Source organism: Pygocentrus nattereri, chromosome 24 (assembly GCF_015220715.1).
Source record: "Pygocentrus nattereri isolate fPygNat1 chromosome 24, fPygNat1.pri, whole genome shotgun sequence".
Classification (NCBI taxonomy): domain Eukaryota; kingdom Metazoa; phylum Chordata; class Actinopteri; order Characiformes; family Serrasalmidae; genus Pygocentrus; species Pygocentrus nattereri.
In genome coordinates this window covers 22921917-22947030 of record NC_051234.1, presented here as the reverse complement: position 1 = coordinate 22947030, position 25114 = coordinate 22921917, and the positions used below count along the sequence as shown (strand labels likewise).

At 37.6% G+C, this 25114-nt stretch overlaps 1 protein-coding gene across 3 annotated transcripts in view; it reads right to left on the bottom strand.

Moving 5' to 3' along the window:
• Positions 1–285: 285 nt before the first annotated feature.
• The window catches only part of plcd1a (phospholipase C, delta 1a), a 49581-nt gene continuing 24752 nt past the window's right edge, over positions 286–25114 (bottom strand). For all 3 annotated transcript variants that reach the window (XM_017717630.2, XM_017717622.2, XM_037534207.1), the window contains exons 3-15: positions 20261–20489; positions 19589–19718; positions 17365–17593; positions 16436–16637; positions 14231–14375; positions 11381–11533; positions 8483–8632; positions 5931–6087; positions 5169–5285; positions 4594–4772; positions 2168–2303; positions 1912–2061; positions 286–911 (exon numbers count right to left, since the gene is read on the bottom strand). In XM_017717630.2, coding sequence (XP_017573119.1) covers positions 823–911; positions 1912–2061; positions 2168–2303; positions 4594–4772; positions 5169–5285; positions 5931–6087; positions 8483–8632; positions 11381–11533; positions 14231–14375; positions 16436–16637; positions 17365–17593; positions 19589–19718; positions 20261–20489 — 2066 coding nt within the window. In that variant the 3' untranslated portion in view covers positions 286–822. The remainder of the gene's footprint in view (positions 912–1911; positions 2062–2167; positions 2304–4593; positions 4773–5168; positions 5286–5930; positions 6088–8482; positions 8633–11380; positions 11534–14230; positions 14376–16435; positions 16638–17364; positions 17594–19588; positions 19719–20260; positions 20490–25114) is intronic.

Sequence of the window (25114 nt, the reverse complement as noted above, 5' to 3'; positions counted from 1 at the left end):
CACTATACTACTGCAATTTATACAACTACTACTACTGCTGCTAATAATAATACATGCAAATAACACCATTCTACAACCAGTATAAGCCTAAAGATACATGATTATTTTAGAGTACTCACCTGCAATCACATGCACATTACCAGATATAAAAAATCTTCCTCTTCACAAAAGTTTTAAATAGTATGTTATACAATAAATAAAATATTCAGTGAGGATGTTTGGTAGCGTACAACAGCAGAATAGAAACAATTTGTTGTGTAATTTTATAAAGAAGCAACAACACAGTTTTATTTGGATCTCTTTAATGTAAAATAGGTATTTTGTGACTTTTATTAAAATATTGTTAAAATAATTAAATGTAAAATATGTTTCCCCACTTTTTTCTAAAATAAATATTTTTAAAACACCATGCTGGATCTCCTAGCTAGCCATCTAATTGCATTAAAACATTGGTCACAATCACACTTACACATACACTTCACAAGTTTGGTCCATTTGAGGCCCAAGCAAACCACCCCATCCCAATTTCTCTACATTTCTACCTGCTAAATGTAAATGCAATACCCCACTAGCTCTATCTACCTGACAGGCCCAGATCATCTCCAGTTTCACTAATCCTATAAAGCAATAGCACATGTATTAGTTGATTAACTTCAAAGTCCATCATCTGAAAGGTAGTCTGGAATCTCCATGGTGATTCTCTTGTGTTGCTGCAATGGTAGCGGGAATGTTTTGGCACAATGGGAAAGCTGATTGTTCTGATGCACTTTTTGGCATTGTAGTAGTAGTAATAGTAGTAGTAGGTGCTGCAGTACGCAGGTTTCAGTTATCTAAAGCCATGATATGAACAAACAGTCCAGCTGAAGGGATGATGCCTCCACTCTGTGTGAGCAGGGGGACACGGCGATATCCTATGGAAAAAGGAAAAGCATCTGTGTAAACTGAATTAGTACATGGGAATATTCGTTTCTTACATTTGCCATATTTGTGTTAGGCATACAGGTCTGCAGTATTTTTACACTGGGCACTTGCTTCAACCTCGTCCACAGCTGATGGGCAAAGGGATTTTTCTCAATAATGTATATTATCTTTAAAAGCCTATGTTAGTTTTATCTACCCTCATATAATGAATGCCTGTAGTGGTTTGCCACAAGTCATGTTTTCAGACATAATCATGAATATAGAATTAACACTGACTACCAGTTGAAAGGGAACTTCACAGACTTTTAAAAGTTTCTGCATAATGACAGGGTTTGAGAGAAAGCTAAGAGTCAGAATTGTGATGATCAGAATCAGACAGCTGAAGAGTTTAATGCCTCTAGAAGTAAAATGGTTATGAATATGATGCCTGATGCCTGAAACAGGGGAGTGATACATGGAGGGCACTGTAAGGCAGTTTATTTATTTATTTACCACAACACATTTGTGATATGAATAAATGACAATACATTGACTTTGACTTATATTTCTGTTTTAGGCCCCTTTGCGATGCCTGGTTCCTATCACCATCACTTTAAGGCATCTGGGTTTCTCTACAATTAAACCAATAAAACCATTTTACATCAAACCACTCTGAATGACTATTTACACCTCAACCACTGAACTGTAAAATTATCCATTTTTAAAAAGCTTTAGGATCAAAGCTCTAATAAAGGGGCTACCTTGTCATGGCACATTCAGTTAAATGTTGGGATCCATAATTTATATTTATACAAAATAATTGAATATTTGCTCATTTGAATAATAGAAAGTTCTATACTTTAAATTTTCATGTATTTCAGCCACATGTTGCAGGCACCAAAATTCATGAGCTACTTGAGGACTTCATATGTGGTAAAAACATCTAAACCATTTTTTCAAAGAGTTGATCTTTTAAACTGCCTTTTTTGTTTGTAGTTTGTGCTGATTTACCGTACTGCATGCTGGTGAAAGGTAGAGTATACTGCCCAATAAAGTCATTTGCAGAAGCGGTGTCATAGTCCTCCACTTCAAAGCGTACTATGGCCAGCTCGGGAACGTTAATAATGAACTGAAAGTTTCTATTCCACGTTGGATTAAATCCTATGAATAGAAGACAAGTTATGAAGCATTCATCACTACTTCTAACATTAGAATTGCAGATTTCTGTTTGAGTTGAAAAGTTTGAACCAGTTATGGTGCCACTTGCCATTGTTGTTGATGTGTGGCGTCTGTTGACTGGCTCTGTCTGCTGCAACTCCATAGATCTCCACTCTCACCAAGGGGTCCACAATGGACTTGGGTTTGTCCTTGTTCAGTTTAGGAAGCTGTTGTGCTGAGATGACCTGAAAGGACACAGGACAGTTTTACATTATAGTTTTCTGTTATTCAAATTGTCAGACAGAAATACTGCACAATGGCATCACCACCTGGCAGCTAGCATCATCTCCTGGACAAAGCTCTGGGGCAATGTTATTCATTTTAATAGTATTCTGTTGCGCAGCATTATATGTAGAACTTATTTTCTTAATCAATTTAATTTAGTCACTACAATACCTTTGTAACATAAGTAACATAAGTATGCATTACACATATATGTCAGCAAATAACCACTGGAAACCCCTGTGTTAGCATCCAATTCTGACTGCTAGCTGGTGAGCTATGGGTGACATTGGTGTAACTTTTACCTCAGTTGTCAAAAACAGAATTTTGAAGAAAACCATGATTTCAACTTATTTAGCACAAAATGGACACTCGAAACAATTTTTTACCCTTTCAGCCAGAGAAAGTAACCCAAACTGAGGCAAGATATCAAGATAGCCAGGTGGCTACCTTTTAGTTCAGCTTTTAACTTTCTGTTCTCCTCAGCTGACTAGTCATTCCATTCTCTCCATTCTGATTCATTCCCTCAAATGAAACAATGATTGAAAGAATTACCATTTATCCAGATGCAATAATTGACTCCCCAGCAGTACCGTTAGCTACCTGCCTTTGTGCTACACCAGCTAACGAAAACAGAAACAGACCAAACAACCTGCCCCAAAAATCCTTTACAAAGCAGTTGTAGTTTTCAAAAGTTCATTATGCCCTCAAGATACAAGATCACAAGGGGGCTTTTACTGTTATTTTAACCAGAAAAGTTCACTTTAGCGACAACTGCAGCATCATCGTAGGATATAGACATGTTTATAAAAGCTGTTCATATGTCAAGAAACATTCACATAGTGTATATTGGTGTAAAATGGTGTAAAAAGGTTTCCTAATGATGGCAACAATTTACAAGTATTAAACTGCTAAATACAACCCCAATTCCAATGAAGTTGGGACGTTGTGTAAAACGTAAATAAAAACAGAACACGATGATTTGCAAAGTTTTTTGCAAATATTCACTCATTTTGAATTTGATGCCTGCAACACGTTCCAAAGAAGTTGGGACAGGGGCAACAAAAGACTGGGAAAGTTGCGGAATGCTCAAAAAAAACACCTGTTTGGAACATTCCACAGATCAACAGGTTAATTGGAAACAGGTGAGTGTCATGATTGGGTATAAAGGGAGCATCCCTGAAAGGCTCAGTCATTCACAAGCAAGGATGGGGCAAGGTTCACCACTTTGTGAACAACTGCGTGAGCAAATAGTCCAACAGTCTAAGAAAAATGTTTCTCAACGTGCAATTGCAAGGAATTTAGGGATTTAGGGATCATCTACAGTCCATAATATCATCAAAAGATTCAGAGAATCTGGAGAAATCTCTGCAAGAAATTTCTGCGGCAAGGCAGAAAACCAACATTGAATGCCCGTGAACAATTCAGAACAATTCAGAAAACCACTGTCAGTGAACACAGTTCGTCGCTCCATCTACAAGTGCAAGTTAAAACTCTGCCATGCAAAGTGAAAGCCATATATCAAAAACACCCAGAAACGCCGCCGGCTTCTCTGGGCCCGAGCTCATCTGAGATGGACTGACGAAAAGTGGAAAAGTGTCCTGTGGTCTGACGAGTCCACATTTCAAATGGTTTTTGGAAATCATGGATGTTGTGTCCTCCAGGCCAAAGAGGAAAAGGACTGTCCAGATTGTTATCAGTGCAAAGTTCAAAAGCCAGCATCTCTGATGGTATGGGGGTGTGTTAGAGCCCATGGCATGGGTAACTTGCACATCTGTGAAGGCACCATTAATGCTGAAAGGTACATACAGGTTTTGGAGCAACATATGCTGCCATCCAAGCAACGTTTTTTTCAGGGACATCCTGCTTATTTCAGCAAGACAAAGCCAAGCCACAGTTCCCAAACGTGTTGTTGAAAGGAAAGGTGATGTAACACAGTGGTAAACATGCCCCTGTCCCAACTTCTTTGGAACATGTTACAGGCATCAAATTCAAAATGAGTGAATATTTAAAAAAACAATAAGGTTTATCCGTTTGAACATTAAATATCTTGTCTTTGTAGTGTATTCAACTGAATATAGGTTGAAAAAGATTTGCAAATCATCGTATTCTGTTTTTATTTATGTTTTACACAACGTCCCAACTTCATTGGAATTGGAGTTGTAAGTACACTAATAAGTACAATGTAAATGAACTAAGAAAAAAATGAAGAAAAAGTTCTGCAGCAGGATGGTAAGTTTAGTATGTAGAGACCATGATATGGAGGGTCTTCCTCCTTAGCCAGGGTGCCTTGGTCAGGTTGTTGGGGTCAAACAAAAAATCGGGGTTCCTCATGAACTCCGGCTTCAGAATGTAGCCACATTTTCCATTGGGAAGGAACCGGCCTTGGTTCAAATCCATCTGCTTACATGGAGTCTGGAAGTTCAGAGCCACTGTTCAAACAAATTAAGGTAAGGTTATTAAATATATAATATATTGTCTCTAAACAAGGCAACATGTAATTTTGAAAGTCATTCTGGGAAAAAAAAATTACACACGCACACGCAAATACATATAAATCTGACGAAGCAGAGTATATATATATATATATATATATATATATATATATATATATATATATATGTGTGTATATATATATATATATATATATATATATATATATATATATATATATGTGTGTGTATATATATATATATATATATATATATATATATATATGTGTGTATATATATATATATATATATATATATATATATATAAAATGATATGTATAAATATATATAAATAAAAGACTATATTAGGGAAGTTTAGTGGCAATACAGCATCACCTATTTGGCATCCTGCGTTCCACATTGGCACGGGGTTGTAGTTGGACGAGTCCGTCCTGGAACCTGCTGGGTAGATTCTGCTCAGCTTGTCCATGTTATGGTGCACAAATGCAGATGCTGTTGTACAGTTGCAGAAGACAAAGACAACAGAAATAGTCAGATTAAATCACAGACATCTGCTCATGCAGCATTTACTCTGAAATCAAGGCAATTAATAAAAATTAAAATTAAATTAAAGGAGTTTGTCTCATTTTCCTGCAGTAAGAGCCTCTACTCTTCTCAGAAGAATTTACCCGAGATTTAGAAACCTTTCTGTTCGGGATTTAATTACTTTATTCCACAAAAAGCATTATCCCAAAGGTACTAGATGAAGCCTCATCACTACATAAAAAGCTCCACAATGCTGGGGGGCTTTTTACCCTTTTAGTTCACGCTTTGGGCATGGTGTGCTCCAAAGCATCCCGTTCTATTGGTTAATGCTTTTCTATGGAGATTATGGACAAGCTGTGTGTGTGCGCAATTGAGCACCTGCGTCAGCAATGGGTGCACATTAAACTAGCTGAATTCCCTAATTAGAATGGATACTTAAATATTCTTGGACATATTTTGTAATAAATGGTCTGTCCAATTGTTAAAAGACTTACAAGGTGCTGAATGCAAACAAATGAATATGCAGTGAGGCAGAAAAACAGACAGAGCTACTACAATTATTGCTGTCAGATTTTTTTTTCTTTTTCAAAATGCAAACATAAAAAGTGTTACCTGAATTATCTGCCAAGGTCTTAGCTTTGCTTTCTTTAAAGGACGCCATCTCATAGAAGGCCTGTTTTTCTTTTGCATGCTCAAAACTGTTGAAATGGACGCTCTTGCAGTAGATGACCAAGTCTGACAGCTCCTTTGCAAGCTTGATCTTCGATTTCTGAATAACAAACCAAGGATGTTATTAGGCATGACCTGTATTACACCAAATTAGCTGTGTAAAAGCCACCGATGTTCTTTTGGAAAGACCCCTAAGCTCTGCACCAATATTAAAAATGTGCTTTGAGTTGGCAAAACTCTATTTTAAATCAGCACATGAATAAAATATGTTAACTGTAGTGTTAGACAGATATCGTATCTTTATTGATCCCGATACTGGCACTTTAAATTAAGTATTATATTTGCAATATCAGCAACAGAAAATACCATAAAGTAATTTCTAATGCTTAAGCATGCTATTGGGTGATGCTTGTATGTGTGCCAGTACATTGAGCTTAACTGAAGCAAGCAGTGGTGTGGGAGACCAGCAGTAGTAAAATGCTCATTGCAGAATGCCAGTATTTCAAGGGGAGGCATGACCAGCAAGGATTTCAGTACTGAATTTAACTAAAGGGCCCACATAAATAAAAAAGGAATTTTTCTTCACTTTTCGTAAAATGAAAAAAAAATGTAGTATGTAATTGTAATGTTCATTCCCCAGTCCATATAGAGAAAATCAGCTTTAAAAAGTGGGCCATTTTGAGTTCATTGTTTTCGTCATGTCACAAAATCCAACACATTCCCATATCCGCCTATTCGGCCTACAGCAGCTTAGCTACATCCATTCATTCATTTTGAAGTAATGAGTATTTAAGCACTTTTTTCAATGAGGTGCAATGCATGGTAGCCAATCAAAGCAGAGCTTGTTTACATACATGCAACTTAAAGGCACAATAACAAAAACAGCCTGTTCAGTTTTCAGTTTTAAAGATAAATGGTTGGAAAACGGTCATGTAAAAATGAGATACAACTTTTGGTACATGAACCCACAGAAATGTCCTAAAGAGACTGCAGGGATATAAAATAATAATACTAAACAAAAAACCAAGAAAAATGTAGGATTATGTGCTCTTTAGGCAATTAAAGATCACTCATGAACAGCAACTTTTCACAGCTCTAAAGCCACTCAGATGTGAAGTTATCCAACCAGTAAAGCAATTCACTGAAGATTTAGTATATTCTGTTTATGACAGGATTATATAGGCACCTATTGAGTAGTTAGGTTAGAAAGATTTAGTTTTGGCACTCAGTATTGGCATATACATCGATCAGGCATAACATTATGACCACCTCCTTGTTTTTATGCTCACTGTCCATGGGGGTCCTGACCACTGAAGACCAGGGTAAAAGGGGGCTAACAAAATTTGCAGAGAAACAGATGGACTACAGTCTGTAATTTTACAACTACAAAGTGCTCCTATACAGTAAGTGGAGCTGATAAAATAGACAATGAGCGTAGAAACAAGGAGGTGCTCAGACATTGGTAAAGGAAGGGGAAAAAGTGGTGTTGGTGCATCCCTACTGACAAACAGTTACAGACAAAAAAAAACAGCAATGTAAAAAAAAATCAATCAATAAATATGGATGTTTTTTAAGTTTAAGGTAATGGGATCTTCAAAAAACAACCACAATAAAGACATTTATAATAGGAGTGTAGGGAAGAGGCTCTCTGCGGTGATCTGCTGTTCAGATTAAACTCAGGTGTTTCATGGGGAATGACTGTGGGCAATGTGCATGCAGATTCTATCTCAGCTCTATCAGCCTCAGATTTGCTTATGAAAATCTGCTCTACATGTCTGTGTTTTGTGGGATTTTTCTGGGCTTCATGTTTGCAAATGGCACTCAGAATAATAAAATGCTCTCCACATGTTCTGGAACTGATTCCTTTCTTTTTTCTTTGACTCCTTCTCAGCCGCCATGTGTAGACTAAAATAAGAGCTGCTGAAAAGGTTCTTGGGTTGGATGGATGGCTTTAGGAAAAACTTCTAAAACTCTTCACACTCGCATTTTTCTTCTCATTTAATAAAAACATTCAAGTTGAATCAATAAAGGCAATAAATGCATTCTGATGAAGCTTATTTAGTTGACTTGTATAACTACTACAAAATTCACTGCTTAATAAAATGGAAACACCTTTCTTTAGGGTCAAACTACAGTAAATAAGATAAATGTGATTAATCGCAATTAACTACAACTAAGAAACTAATCATGATGAATAATTTTAATTGGCCGACTAAATATTTCCTGAGAAATGTGATTGTTTTCTTTACACAGTGTAAAAAAGTCATTGGATAAAAGATTCTATCATCTTCACGGAATCAGAAAACCCTTTTACTGCATGGTTTTTAAAGAATCATTTTTGAGTGACTTAAGATTCTTAGTATCGTTTTTTTTCCTAGGACTTTATGACCAACCCAAGAACTGTTTTGAATCCTCTTTTTTAACAAACAATGTAAATACAATGTTTCCTATTTTCTCAGGCATACTGTTAAACTGCCGGTGTGCATCTGAATCACCTTTGGTTTGGTCTTCTGATCACTCTCTTTGACTTCAGCAGCCTCATCCTCCTCAGACACACTGTCCACGTCCTCTGTATTGTTGTTGTTGAACGCTGCGTCCAGCTTATTAAGACGTTTTCCTTTAACTAGGATCCGTCTTTTTAATTCCTGCAAGATGAAAGCTGCTTTTATTTGTGAACTGTTAAAAGCTTTTATATTCTTTATGCTAACCTTTTAAGCTTACTCGATTACTAAAGTAAATGATAGTCACAGCCCTAATTCCAGTACAAACAGTGCTATGCAAAAGTGAAATGGCAAAAAGCATAAAATGCAACCAACTGAACAAGACTGAACTTTTGAGGTATGAAAAAAACCCTGCAGATTCCTTTTAAAGCCTGAAAACAAGGTCTCCTGAAAAGATTGGAAGCTGTAATAAAAGCAAAGAGTGGACACAGTAAATACTGAAAAAACGTGATACTATAAATAGTTGTTGAGGCTTCTGAATAACGTTTTTGTCAACTGTGTTTTTGTTACTTTTTTCCTGACACTGAAAAATGAAACGTGCTTATTGGTTGGTTTGTCAGGAAATTTAATAATTTAAGGGTGGTCTCCAACTTCTCAAATAAAGTTCAAATAAAGCATTTTCCAAATGCACTTCTAACAGCCACTGGTATAGATATAGTACAATAGGATCATGCCAGAAAGTACTTATTGCTTTCAAACACACAGGTGTGGCACAGTATTCATTACTTTTAAAAAACACTACACGGATGGGCAGAACTAGCTATTTATTACACTGTGTTTGTTAAGACAAGCAATGCTTGATTTGTTTCCCGTGAGTGCTGAGTTATGGCCAATCAATTCATTAGGATCTAGGCTATATTCTGCCTTTTCTCAGCCCTCCAAGCACTGCTTGACAACTGTTGCTATCCACAAGTGCCTCAAGCCTTCAGTTCGCTGTCAGGGCCCATCATGTTCATAACTAGCATGAGGACACTGAGGTGTGTGGTGGTTTTTGGATCTCAGAACAGCTATGATTTGGCCATAGATTAATCTTCCTACTGTGTTCATTTCTATACATAATTCTATGCTAATGTTACCCAGAGCAATTTCATGGCATGTAACATTACAGGTATGCAGCATGCATACTATAGGCTAAGCTACACTGTATTTGGCTATATTAGCGATTAGATGAAAAATGAATGTTCGAATTTGTACTGTACTGCCTAATTATAATATACGACAACACCAACATGAGAAAGTTGTTGATTAACGTATAGCTAATTAACATATTGATGTCACAGTATCATGTAATGTAATTCAGACATCATCAATTACATTTGGCTGTGCTCTGACTGGTTAACTGTATCTTCTGGTTAGCTGGAGTTTGGTAGAGAAAGACTATTTTTATTGCAAAAGTATTTTTCATGTATGTTGTTTCAGTAATCTGCATGGACAGAGAAGAAAAAGATCAAAAGAGACAGGCACAGAAACTGAAAGACAGAGAGTAGTAAATGAAATAAAATCTAAGTAACTACCAAATGAATTAGTATATATAGGTTTCAGTGTGTGATTTCAGATGCAAATAAATTGTTCAATGATTAATTAAGTAAATTTAAACAGGGTAACTGAAATTTGTGGAACAGTAATAGAAGTTTACTGAAGAGTGTAGAGGAATGGGAAAGAAATAAATGAAAGAAAAAGGCACACAATTATGAACAGGTAAAAAAGGAGCTAAACTGGACCTCATTCTAGTTACAACCCTGACTACACACCCCTATGAAGGTTGTAAATACCACTGAAAGATGACTCCTTGCTTAGTGCAAGCTTTCTGTGCCTTTTTTTTCCAGAAAGAGCACTCCCCACCCCCAGGCAAATTACTAAGAATGTGGGACTATTTCCAAGTAAAAGGCACAACACACTCAAAGGGGAGACTTTCTGCAGCTCTACTCAACAGACGGATATAAAAACAAGCTATTATGACCTGATTTACACCACACAAGCTGCTTAAAACTCCCCAAAGTTCATTTATTAATGCTCCCAAGCCTCTACTTTTGCAAATAAGCAAGCCAAATCTCAGAGCCAGGTCCTCCTGAAACGTTTTACTAACAATACTCTTGTGCCCAGGCTCAAATCAGGCCCTTTTTTATATAACCATATGTTATCTGTTTTCTGTCTGTATGTGCTAAGACATGAATTCGTGAATTTAAAGAAAACAGGAAGTGCGTGGAGATAATGAGGAGGTCATCTGAGGGAAGTGGCTGCTCAGGGTGGGGAGGTTTTTGGCAGGTCATACGGCTTCAAAGAAGCAACCATAATGAAATTGCTGCAGTAAAAATTTGGGGTAAAAATATATGTCAGAATAATAACGATCAGGATGTTCCTAACCTATCATAGCAGATCTTTGCTGAGACAAACATTCAATCTTAACTCTTTTTCAACACAGCCATAAAATCCTATTTCCATCTGGGTTAAAAGTTCTACATTTTTTGTGCACTTTTTTATTCCGTAACTGACGGAATATATTTTAATGGAAATGCGTTTGACTTATGAAACTGGAAGTGAACTGGATTTTCTCACCTCTTCACTTTCATCCCTCATACACACAGAAAGACTGTCCTAGTTACAGTGTCCTAGTTAATCTGATGCCACAGTTGCGGCACAATTTGATTATATTGATATGAACATCATAGAGGATCTCCATTCCTCCAGTGGAATGGGCAATATGAGACCAGCAGCAAGAGGCTTAAACATATAATAAATAAACAAACAAACAAATAAATAAATATCCCTAAGAAAAACTGGAGTTATGAGCTGTCATAATGGAGTTTTGACAGTTTGAATTCTAGAGAAGCCAAAGCTTTTTTTATATGAACAGACCCAGAGAGTTCATCAATGTCTGAGGAAGTGGCTGACCTGTGGTGACGGCAAGGCGCTTGGCATCTCGTTTCCCAGAGGGTGTGTGAGAAGAGCACTGCCCAGGATGGAGATCATATAGTGAGCCATGAGTTTCTGCTGTTGTACACTACAGTGGTTCTCCAGGGACAGGATTACTGGATACTCAGATGCCTGCCAGGAGAAAGACAGAAAGGACCTCAGATGGTTTGTGAAATATTACTCAATGAATGTTCTTGTCTACTGATTCATTAAATTATTAACTCCTTAAACTGTAGACTTGTTATTCAGTTATTATTAAGCATATTATTATTATTAGACTTATTATTCATTAACTACTATAAATATTATTTAGTTACTACTAAATTACTAATAAACTAATATGTATGTAATGAGTAGCGAAAGTGAGAAATTGAAGTGTGGCCTGCAGTTTAAGGGGTTTTGCACAAGCGTTCCAAATCAACAATATCATCTTTATAGACAGAGCATGTGCAAAATAAGATTGATTTAAAGCTTTACAATACAGTCGGAAGTTATGGGCACATGGAGGGTGTTCATAAGGTATATCACACCTACATAAGCCTATCATGACAACTAACATGTCACTCAGGCATCAGAGGAGCTACAAAAGCAACCTTCACATTCATATTCATAATATCAATACAATACCAATATGAAAAGTGTCACTTAAGCCCCTCTATTTTACCTATTGAATTGTTTCAGATATTCAAACAAAATTCAAGACAAACACAATTTTTTTTAAAGGATAATCTTTAAAAAAAAAGTTATCCAGCACTAAATGCTCCTGTGTGAAAAAGTAATTCCCCCCATAGTTCCTCAATTGCTGTCACGCCTGCTACCAATCCACATGCGCTTCAGGACTATTCCCAAGATCCATTGCAGGATCACATGACACAGGACACAACACCATCAACCTAGCAGAGATCCAGATCACCTGGATACTGATTCCTCACAGCTGTGTAGTAGGGTCATGTGACAGTTTTGGATAGATATACGCCTGGGCTTTAGTTCAGATCTTTGCGAAGTATTGTTTTCTTCTGAGACTTACTGAGCGTTCTATCCTGTGTTTATTATCTTTGTGTATGACTTCCTGCCTCTTATTTCTCTTGACCCTGTTTTTGAACTTTCCCTTTTGGTACCTACGCCTGGTTTGTTTGCTACTTTGGTTTTTTGACTCTGCCTGTTTTGTGGATTTTGCCTTGCCTTGCCCTATCTTGTGATGTTTGCTTTGGTTATTGTATGGATTATCCTGGATATGACCAATGCCTGTTCTTTGACACCTCTCTGCCAGTCCCCAAGTAAAACTTCACCTTTGTTTTTGAACTGTGAGCGTCTGCTTTCTGCTTTTCACGTCACGATTGCATAATTAACCAAATTTAGTTGATAACTGGGATAAATTAAACTAGACACCCCCAGGCTTGACTGCTGTTGGCCCTGCTGAATCTAAATGCCACATAAACAGAGCATTTACAGCAATGTGAAATAATCTAAAAGGTCTCAACAAGCAGCACACTAAGCAGCAATCAAAAAGGAAATTCTGGAAGAGGTCAGGAAAAAATGATTCAAACATATTAGCCTGTAGAGTGTTACAAAGCCATTACTTGGGCTCAATTGAACCATAGTGAGACCCATAGTCTGCAAATGGAGAACAGTTGTGAATTGTCCCAGAAGTGGTTGGCACATCAGCGACTCAATCCAAGAAGTCACAAAAGAACCCAGAGGAACACCTAACTAACTTAACTGCAGTTGTTTGCCTCAGACAAGGTTAGCGTTCGTGACTCCACCATTTAAGAGAAAAGGGCTGGGTAAAAATGGCATCCATGGGAGAGCTGCAGGGTGAAAAAGCTTTGCCAATCATGAGGAACACAAAGGCTCCTCTCACATTTGACAAAAAACTAGCCTGACGAGCTCCAAACCTTTTGGAATAATGTTCTGTGGACTTATCAGTCGAAACTGGATCTATCTGAAAGACAAAGTCTTGTTACATCTGGTGTAACTAAAAGAATTCCAGCATTCCAGAACATCATACCAACAGTAGCAGTAGTGTGATGTTCAGGTCTCAGTGACTTGCAATATATCACAAACAATGAATTTTGCTCTTTTTGCCAGAAAATCTTGTAAGAGAATGTCTGATCATGAGTCCGTGATCTGAAGCTCAAGCACAGTGAGGAGCTGGTCCTCCTCTAAAAGGCTGAAAAGAAACAAAATTTAAGGTTTTGGAGAGGCCTAGTCAAAGGCCTGACCATGATGCTGCAGCAGGACCTTAAACGTCAGTTCATGTTCAAAAGCTCTCTGATGTGTCTGAATTACAGCAATTCAGCAAATAAGAGTGACCTGAAATTCCTTGACAGGTTGGCTGCTGCTGTTGCTGTTGTTGCTGCTTAAGGAGGCACAAGGCATTATTGAGTTTAGTGGGTCAAGGATAATTTTTTCCCAGTTTATGATACAAGTGTTGCACAACATTTTTCCTTCAATAATAAATGATCGTTTGTGTTGTGTTTTCTTATGCTCTCTTTGTCTTATTTTACATTTTGTATGATGTTTTGAACCCAAATATGCAAAAATACCTAATAGCAACAGAAAAAACTATATACTACACTGTAGGTGTTGCATGAACATGACAGAAGTGACCTCTATGAAAAGCAACGCCTAATGGAAACAGTGTTAACAAATGTTTATATCTGTCATCATGAAGGGCTTATTTAGGAGTCAAGTAGCCTTATGAACACTGGCCAAAAATATGGTGAATGGTGAAAGGGCCAACTGGATATTAAGATATCAGTTATCATATATTATTATATAAGTCCAATAACTGGAAGACGAATGAGTAGACAGTGGTTGCTCACTTACTTTGAAAGCGTAATCTTTGATGGCTTTGATGACGTCCTTGAAGAGCACTCTAGATGTGAGCGTGTGGCCGTGGTAGATGAGCGGCTCTCCATCGGGTCCGTCCCAGATATCCAGCTCAACGCAGCGGCAGCCCTTCGACAGCGCTCTGCATATGTTAAGCATGGTCAGTACAACAAGTGTGACCACATTCATAACTAAAACATATCTCCTGACAACATTCACTACATTATAAGCATGATGGACAAATATATTTTTTAATATAGCCAGTCAAAGCTGATAAGTCATTAAGAAACATTCCTAGAGGGACTGTTATTAAATTCTGATCTACTCTCACAATGAAATTATTGGAATTACAAGAAAGATTTCACACAAATCAAGTCATATGAAAAGCTGCCACCACTAATCCCAGTCTCACCGTGACCAATTCATAACATTTCACATAAAATCACCATGGCAGACTCCTGTTAATTTACAAACATATGATTTTTTGAATATAAGTTTCAGTTACAGCCCACATGAACTACAGCCACACCTCTCATAGATGTTGCATGACAAGACTTTTTACTGTGACTCATTTGACATGGCTTAACCTCTTAAGCTTCAGTGTATGTTCACATCATAAGGCTTGTTCTTCAGTAACTGCAAGGAAAATAATGCAAAATATCATAAGATGGGGGAATGGAAATCATGGACTACCGGCAGGTCCATGAATGCTTAGGAATAAAAAAAAAATCAAATTTTCCCAATTTTCACCTTAATCCAACATTGTTAGTGTTCTAGTGTCTTAAGTTTTCTTCTTAGATTTGCACTGGAGCTATGGTGCTAATGTACAGCTGGGCAATATGGCAAAAATGCAATATTGTGATGATGCAAGACGTTTTACACAGTACAAGATACTTTTTTTATCTGTTCTGATCTTAGCTGTTTGGGGCAGTCGGTTAGGGAACCAGCCTTGCGACCAGCAGGTCACAGGCTCGATTGCCTGAGCTGAGACAGCACATGACTGAGGTGCTCTTAAGCAAGGCACCTAACCCCCAACTGCTCCCTAGGTGCTGATAGGGCTGCCCACCGCCCCGGGCAAGTGTGCTCACTGCCCCTAGTGTATATCTTCACACGTGTGAATGTGGTGTTTCACTGCATGGATGGTTTAGATTGCAGAGGTGAAACTTCCCCATTGTGGGACTAATGAGGGTCAATTAATCTTAACCAATTGTGTTTGGAAAACAACAACTTTGGAGATTCTACTGCACCAAATTCATCACTGAATGCCATTCCCAAATATGCCTAGTGATATGCTTTATTACATTATTGGGCAAAAGTCAGAACCAAAAATATTTTGAAAAGTCTGTCATAAGCTTCAGGGCAGTTGGAATTCAAATTGTCATATTAATTAAACAGCACATACTACTTAAAAGGGAGTTTTACATTTTTTTATGGCTGTATGATTTATTAATTTAGATATAAACAAAGTTGCTCACAATGGCGTGACGTCTCTAAAACCTCCGTCACAGAAAGTTACAACACAGTGATTGAAAATATGGTCCCTTATGTCAGCAACGTTGATTTGCAATAGCTTTATGAGACATTTTTGAAAATAGTTTTTCAAAATTCAATCATTGGAAGAGAGGTACATGCAGAATGTTGTAAGGCAAAACCACTGTCAAAAACATTTTTTCAGATTAGTTTTACCATAATTAAAATTACACATTAAACCAAGGAAGACACCTGCAGGTTCACTGGTGGTTTTGCACAGTAAATACTATCGCTGTAAAGAAATCTGCTTCAGTAATTTTCTCTACAATGAACCATTTCACACTATACCACTAAAAATAGCTTTGTTTACATCTCGACTGAATTATGCAGATACTGTTTCCATACATACTCACACTTCTCCAACAATGTTGCCATGTGTAAAAATGCCCAAAACTATAGACTAAATTCAGGTTTCAAGGTGGCTGGCACTAGATTATCTATTTTTATAGATAACAGTCTTTTCACTTTGAGTTAAGAGTATAATGATTTTGGTATGCAGTTTGCACAATGCTACCACATCAAGCTTCCATTACTTACTAGGTAGTTTAGCTTTGTAGCTTTAGTGAAAAATTAAAGAAGAATACTTTGTACACTAAACACATCTTGGATCATTAACTACACTTGGCATAAGCGCAAATTAACATTCTCAGCAAACTGCTTTAAGATTCTTACCTGATGTAGGCCTCAGTACTGCTGGGCCCTTTGAGCTGGTCTTCCATTAGATAAGTGTTGTGCGAGGAGGAGATGAAGTAGTGGTTGAGTGGCTGGCTCATGTCCTGGTACACAGGCTGATGTTCAGGGTTGAAGATGGAACCCTCTTTTTGGGAAAAGTACCTCAGGAAACCATCTTTGGTCAAGTGTTTCTTCTGCTTGGCTGTTTTGACAGAGAACATAAATGAATAAAAAAAAAATCCAGTTTATTTCAAGGCAGCTAGTGAAATAACATTTCCACAATATTCCCCTTACCCTAAATGTAGCCATTTAGCCATGCCGAAATCCTCACATACTTGCGTTAAACTGTGTAGAGATATTAAGTAATCTTAAACTGATGAACTTCTGTGGTTTCTGATACTATATTGCATACTGTTATGTTTGATAATGGACTGCAACTATTGTTTTGAGCATTTAGATTTCTTTAAAAATGAACCAAAGTGCACTGCACCACTGAAAACAGTAGTAGCAGAAATCTTCAAGCCTATGTTTTGTGTTTTTGTCCATTTTTCTAAGTTTTGCACTAGAGTTGAGAGGCTAATGTAGCTTTTAAGTGCTAGAAGTTTATGTATGCCAGTTAGCATGCAAAGCACGTCAAACTATATCAAGTTAAGTAATCTTAAATTTGCTTATGTGGTTTCTGACATCATCCATGTGGTATGACAGACTACTTTCTATAAACATGGACAAAATTCAATCTTCAAAATGTCCATTTTCATAGATTTATGGAGTAACTGGAAAAGGAACATTGATAGTTGGTTGAATCACCACTTTAACCCAGTTGAGAAGGATACACAAGTCTCAGAACGCAGCAAGAGAAAGTCTAACAGGGTCAACGTGAAAAGTTAGATGTAGATGTAGCTTTCCAACAGCAATCGCAAATCAATTACCTGTCTGATCGGGCTCATGTTTTTCAATGAAGTTTTCTGCGTCCTCCAGTGACCAAGACGCCATTTGCTCTGTTTTCAGGAATGTGAGAAGATTGGCTGCACTCATCTGACCATCCGTCAGAGCATATTTCCCATAGATCACCTCGATCTCTTCACGATAGGTCAGCAGCTCGTAGAACTGCTTAATCTCGTCCCCCTCCAGAGTGCCTGATCTGGAGGTATCGCATTTCTACACAAATATTTAAAAAAATATATTATTGATTATCAACTAATGTAATATAATTAATGTATAAGCTACATAATGCAGATACATATTCATTTATGAAGTACCATATGTGAGCTTTACCCTATAGCTTACATTTCCCCTGACTGTAATATAATTATCACAACATTATCAACTGGGCTAGCTAATATGACTTAATAATTTATAATGATAAATATACTCTGCCCAGACACCATGCAACCTTTCACATCCAGTGGTTCTCATTTATTTGGTTTAACACTAGAAAGTTTCCAAACTGGCACGTTGGCATCCTTCTGGACATGCTTGTCCGTTTTACTCTCTACTGGAGAGCAGATCTCGGTACTGGAGGTTTTGTTCTATTTGCAAGTTCCCCCAACATTCTTTGCCAGATTAAAATGTATATTGTAATCCTTAATAGTGATATTTAAAGCATGTGGGGAGCTAATTGTTTGGTGATGTACTTTCTATATAGCCATATATATATATTCTATAGTGTTAATATTGCATACATTTTTTAACTAAACCACAGATTAGAATGATTGTACAAAGAGGATGGGTTAAAGGCAAGATTCCTAATGTTACTTTCAACAGTTTCTTCCATTAGAAGTGTCAGTGCCATTAATGTAAATATTTTATAAATCAATTCTGTCATTTCAAAAGCAGAGCAGATCAATCAAGATTAAAGGTGGTGCTTCTACACGCCTATTAGCTAAAGAGCAAGGTGTTTCTGGAGCTGAATCTGGTGTCGCAGAGCAGGAAAAGCCTGAAACTTGGGTGGAATATAAAACAGCAGCTGGGAAACACTGCTCAGGAGGCAGAACAGGTATGATAGGCCACACCAGTATCAAAGAAAAAAAAACCCACTAGAAACACAGATTACATCCGAAAACAAAGATACCTGACAAAGTGCCTAAGGAACTACTTCTGTCATTAGAGGAAAGAGCAACATAGACTAGTGAGTCTGGTTTTGTTTAATGTCATAAGCTACATGCCAAGCAAGTCACTATGACTCTATGAAACAACCACTTACGAGTATGTCTCGTACTTGTCCCTAAAATTGTTCCACAGTCGAAAATTCCACAAAAATGCTGCTTCAAACTTACTTGATTCAAAAAATGTGTACATCAGTTCCACATGAACAAAATACAACACAATTCTTGCCGGCAAAGAGAATAGTAGTAATTGTATTGATGTAATATTTTTCAATCATATGGAATCTGTGCACACATCTGAATCAAATGAATTCAAAGTCGTGCACTAATGTCTAAATCACATCTGATGAAACTTGCAGGTCTTCAGAAAAATAGAATTTTTTCTGAATATATGAATATATTTTCTATTCCTGTGTTTTGCAATGCAAAAATATAGTTTGTGACACAAACTGAATACAAATACATGTATTATTGTTTTTTTAGATCATATTCTGCACAAATATAAAGAATGCAACAACAGCACTGAGAAATCATGTTATTAACACAGACGAGTAGCCACATTTTCTCATCTGCGTTGAAGAGTTAATAGGCCAAAGCTGTCTAGCAACTGAATTTGAGTCGTTCTATCAATATATTCAGTAACACTGTCAGCAGAGAGTTTTTTCAACAGTAACTTATTGAACTTATTCAAGCCTGTTAGCGATAATGAACCATTTCTTTGAACATTATTGAACCTCTACTGTTTTACAGCGCCACCTGTTCAGACACTGTGCTTTTTTATTAATAGTAACTAAAGTAATTCTTTTTTTTCTTTTCTTTATTGAGGAATAAAAGCAAAACAGACATATCTAGTAGGTCCACACATCCAAAAGCTTCCTCACTAAAGTAATTCTAACCCAAAAGTAACTGAATGCGTTTTTGCAGCTATGATAAGGAGAAAGCACATAACTGTATAGACTTGAACACACCTTGGTTCCTTTTGGCTGCAAATACAGGTAAGTGTACTGTACTATACAACCTAATAAAAAGCATTATTGATGCTTCGTACCTCAAACAGCATGGTGGCGTGTGTGTCATCCACTTCAACGTTGATCTGCCGCAGGAAGTGCTTCAGTTCCTTCAGGGTCATCCTGTTGTCACCATTTTTGTCCGCTTTCCTCATGCAGCTAATGATCCAGCTTAAGAAATGATGTAAGGCTTTGCCATAATAGATGATTTTGTTCTTTCTTTTCACCTGCACTGGTTTCTAAGCATGTGTTCATTATGACTGCTGGCCTTAAATTGTACCCCCCACCCCTCCCACCCTCCTAAAATACACAACACGAATGCTCATTTGCTAAAAGTTTAAAAACTGAACAACTAAGCTCTTTAATATGGCGAGCAATTAGTACTACACTGATAAATAAATCGCTACAGCAGAGAAACATGAAACGCAATGCACATTTGGTTGTGGCGTAGATGCTAACCAACTACAGCACATTTTTCGTCAATCTAAAGAACCATTTCATGACGCAGAGAACCCTTAAATCATCCAAAGGGTTCTTTAAGTGTTCATAGTTCTATATAGACCCATTTTCTTTACTAAGGAACCCTTGAAGAACCATCTCCTTCTCAAGAAATCCACCTTCTTGTTTTCAGTATTACCATTTCAAGAGTGAAGACTAGACCGTTCCTAGTACAGCACTAAGGGTCAGCAGGTAGCACCTCTGCTGAAGGATACTGTTCACTTTTCTGTTGGCTGTTGAGGTTGTCCATGTGGGTGATGACCTTCTCCAAGCCCGACACCCACAGCTTGGCTTCCTCTGGTGAGCTGGCCATCAGGTCAAGGTTCTTGCGTTTGCCTTTGAAGATGATGGAGAAGCAGCAGTCCTCCAAGGAATCATCAGTATACTTCAGCAGACCCTCGGACTCCCGGCCCTGACGCACGGAGTCAATGTCATCGATGGAGACTGTAAAGCAAGATGACAGGGTTTTTATTACATTTTTTTACATTTATGGCATTTTGCTGACGCTCTTCTCCAGAGCAACTTACAATTTGAACATTTTACACAGGTAGGCCAAGGTGGTGTTAGGAGTCTTGCCCAAGGACTCTTATTGGTATAGTGTAGGGTGTTTGCCCTGGTGGGGATTGAACCCCAGTCTACAGCGTAGAAGGCAAAGGTGTTAACCACTACACTAACCAACCACAAGTCAGTTACAGTCAGTTCCAGGATGCCTTGCTATGGCTAGCATTAGAAATGATATGTAAGTGAAAGGAGGAAAAGGTTTACAGATGAAGGTCAATGAATATCTTATTGCATGGAGATCCACGAGGAAAAACGTCTGAGAAGAAAAAATCTCTCAAAAATACCGAAAGTTCCATATATAACCATATATCAGTAATTTTCCTCTTACAATGTGACTTTAAAACTAAAGTGGCAGTTGATTTTATCATGAGAAAAGCAGTTAGTACTTCATGTTAGTGCTTTGGTCAGTAGTGTTACAGTCAGTGGTGTTGCTCATTATTACAGACTACATTTTACACTTGAATTACATAACATTTATACTCCTACACTACAATAGTAGAACAGCATGTCATTAATAATAACAAAACATATCACTGTTGTCAGAAACAAAACCTTGTATCTCCAAAATAGTAACTTTACAGGAGAAGGAAAAAACATACTTCACTTTTTTTTTTTTTTTTTTTTTTACCCGATTTTCTCCCCAATTTAGTCATCTCCAATTCCACCCACTAGTTAGTACTCCCCCAGTCACATGATGCTACCAACGCTAGGAGGGTGAAGGCTAGCACAGGCTTCCTCCGAGACCTTTGAAACCAGCCACCGCTTTTTTTTATAACTGCAGCTCACGCAACGTCACGGGACAGCCAGATGCGCTTGGAGGAAAATGGCAACCGCCAGACCTGCCACACCAGCCAAAAGATGCCTGCACTGACTAGCATCACGTTGAGAGATGGGGGGAGAAGGGTAGCCACCCTACCCACCCAGAGAGAGCGAGGCCAACTGTGCTCTCTTGGACTCCCAGCTACGGATGGTTGTAGCATCACCTCACTCGCGATCTCCTGATGATAGGGCCAACGCTTAGGCGGTTGCGCCGCTCGGAAGCCCCACTTTACTTTTAATGTAAGTCAGTGGAACCAGACTTTTTTCCAAGTAATTTTGCTCCATTTGTTTTGGCCCATTCATCATGAAACTTACAAACAATGTCCAAAACTGATAAACGAGGTTTTGTCCCAACAGCAGTGATATATTTAAAAGAAATACATAAAAATAAGTTTGGAAAAAAGATGAGAAAGCCAGAAAAAACCCTAATCTTAGTATAGCTTACTGAAGCCAAACAGGCACATCACAAATCATAAACACTTCCTACGCTGTCAGCAGACTTGTGCATGCTATGGCAACAAAGTGCACAAGACCCATTTATCTAAAGGAAGTGAACAGTACCACAGTAACCAAAATACCTGTTCCACTAGCCTGTGCATCTTATTCTGCAAAATACACCTGTGTTCAAAGGAGGAAATATAGCCTATAGCTGTTCTGTTTCTAGACTGCTGCAGGTCCTGGGGGCAAACTCTAAATGAGGCACAGTCTAAACGCTTCTCAGTGTAGTAACAGTCTGCAACTCTGAAGAATAACCAGGAAAAGTTGTTTCTTTTATTTGAAAATGAAATACAACATTAGAGATGTATTTAATTCAACTAGACTACATAAGTTGCTAACTTAAAGGAGAACTTTTTCAAATCTTCATCATAATTCAATCGCTAAGATGTTTGGGTAAGTCAGAGCAGTTTGACATGAAATGCATTTTTATATCTGCATATATATTTGCATTTATATCTATGTGCAATTTATATCTTAAATGTCATTTGTGTTATCAAATCTTTTAATTGCCTATTTCAGTTCTTAAAACTACTGATCTGGCTGCACCATTTGACTGACTGATTGTACCACCTGACTTTTCAGACTAATTTCAATTTAAACAGGAATTTACTTAGACACCAGCAGAAAACTTTGTCCTTGAACCTATATAGAGTTTATGTTCATATTTCTTCAAGAAAATAAGCACACATTCGTATAATAATTACATTTTCATGGTTTTCCTGAGGTCAGACTACCTGACATGGTTAATGGAACCATTCAAGTCAAGACTCATTTTTTTCCCCACAATTTGTGAAAGGGCTACTGACCTTGGCATTGCACCATAAAGGACATCTGGGGTCTTCTTTGTGACACAATACCCTGGTCCCTATTTTATAAAGTCATTTCAAAATAAAAGTTATTAGTTGTGCTGCCTGACATTTGAGGAACTCAAACTTGTGGACCAAGAAGTACTTCTCAAGTTCCCTGTTTTTAAATATGGTTTTATTTTTAGGTTTTCAAACATAAAGTCATGCTAGATTATTTTATTTACTATTTTATATAACCAAATTACCTTTTTTGATAGTTTACTTAATCAACATATATGTTTGGACAGTTGCACCATCTGACATTTTTAGACTTCTGTAGGCAGAAAAAAATCTAAAATGAACTTTATATGGATGTACCAAAATGTGTTTCACATAAAAGAGGTACTGTTGAAAAATCTGAGATGTCATGTATTGATAATGTATATGGAGCAATTAAAAATACTTCAAAATCACTTGGAATTAGACCTCCTTAAACGAACTTACATTTAAAGTTAATATTTTGGGGATCCATGTTTCTCTTTGGACAGCAAAAATATGTTCCTGTCCACCTACTGCTGGTTCCATATTGAGAACCGCTAATTTAATGGAAACTGAAGGCGTTCAAAGGAAAGATACTGGCGCACTGTGGGAAATGTAGTCAAGCTGCATTGTCATAATGTTTGTGTCATATAGTTTGCCCAATAAACAAAGTTAAAACAATTTAGCTTATGCATTGACTTGGCTCCTAAGATTACTGTTTCACACACCACTGGCCTATAAGATATTAGTGTTCTTAGTCATACCACTGTACTGCACTACTGATTTGTCTTCACAGCTGGTCAACATCCTATATTCTCACTCTAATCATCTTTTGATTAATCATGATTTCACATTGATGATTTATTAGAGTATGAGGGTCAGAAGTCAAAGACAGATAATGTTACAGCAAGAGGCACAGATTACACTTGTAGCTGTACATCCACAGTAAGGTTTGTTTTTGGATTTGTCCCAGCAGTCCTCAATCCTGTGGCCTTTCGGTCTTTGTTCTGGGTGTCACATAAAGATAAACTAGGAAAAACAGACCCGCCCCTGCCTTCAAAGCCTATACTGTGCAGGAGCTTAAGATACAGCAGACGGTACAGTTGCAGCCGGCCTGACGTAATTTTTAACACTGGATCATCTAAATGGGGGTTCATGAAGAGATGAACTGCTTCCAAACTCAAATAAACTTATGGTTTAAATTGTATACACACTACATCAAACTCTTAATACAAAAAGATGATGAAATGTTTTCCATAGCACAGGCCCTTTAAATTTAGGCCCATATTGAAAAATCAATTAAAAAGAGAGATTAACCATTCCAGGATTGTGTTGTGCATGCTCATAAACTGTTTCCAGGTAGCCACACAGCACAAAAAAACAAAAACAGAACTGTTTTGGAGAGTATTCAATCACAAGCCTTCTCTGAGAGGTGGCAGAGTTTGAGTCCTCTTTCCTGCCCCATAGGATACACTGTGCTGTGCCTGCTTGTTTTTTTAAGAGCACGGATGCATCCAACACCTGCAGTGAAGCCTCTGACAGACTCGTAAACGCCTCGTAGGAATGAATGATAGACGTTTTCTTGAGCTTTTCTCTTAAGTTCTCTCTTCATGCCTCCTTTTTCTTATTACTCAAACATCCCATTTCACTATCCTGCTTTCTTTCCAACTGGATCTGAGATAAATCGCAATCGCACTCAACCAATCACATCCTATTCTGCTCCCTCATCCTGTGAAGATTTAGACCTCTGCAGTTCTGCTCCAGCAGATAAGAAGTGGCTGTTTACAGCATTTTGTACCTGAAAACATGCCTCTTCAGATAAACTAACACAAACAGCTACAGTGGCAAAGGTTCTAGGAAGAACCTTTATCTTACGCAAAGGTCCTTTAGAACTTCAAAAGGCTCATAACTCACATATCTTATTTGGGGGCATTGCACAAAGAACATTTTTGGCAGTTGTTTATTTCTTCCCCCCTTACCCAGACCAGGTATGGTTAGGACTCAGCTTTTGGTTCTTCATAGTTTCATTCTGGTTTTATCAGAATTGCAATGTCTAGCAATGTAACTGCAAAAGAATATCTCCCTTGTGTCATGCAGCCTTAAATGCTATAAGAAGCTGCTATGAGGGAAAACCACTCCCTCAGTCAATTCCTAATCCTGAGAAAAGTATCTGTACCAGTAACTTGGCACTGCGAGCAGCTCAGGAAGACAATAAAAAGTTCACATCCTGCCATGTGAAAATGCCTATGAAAGCATGAGACTCTAATTGTCTGAAATCAAAACCAAGACAACATTCCTCGTCTTCGGTCATCTCATCCCAGGCACTTGATGGATGTGATTTTAAACTGTTGGCCCTCGCTGACTTGA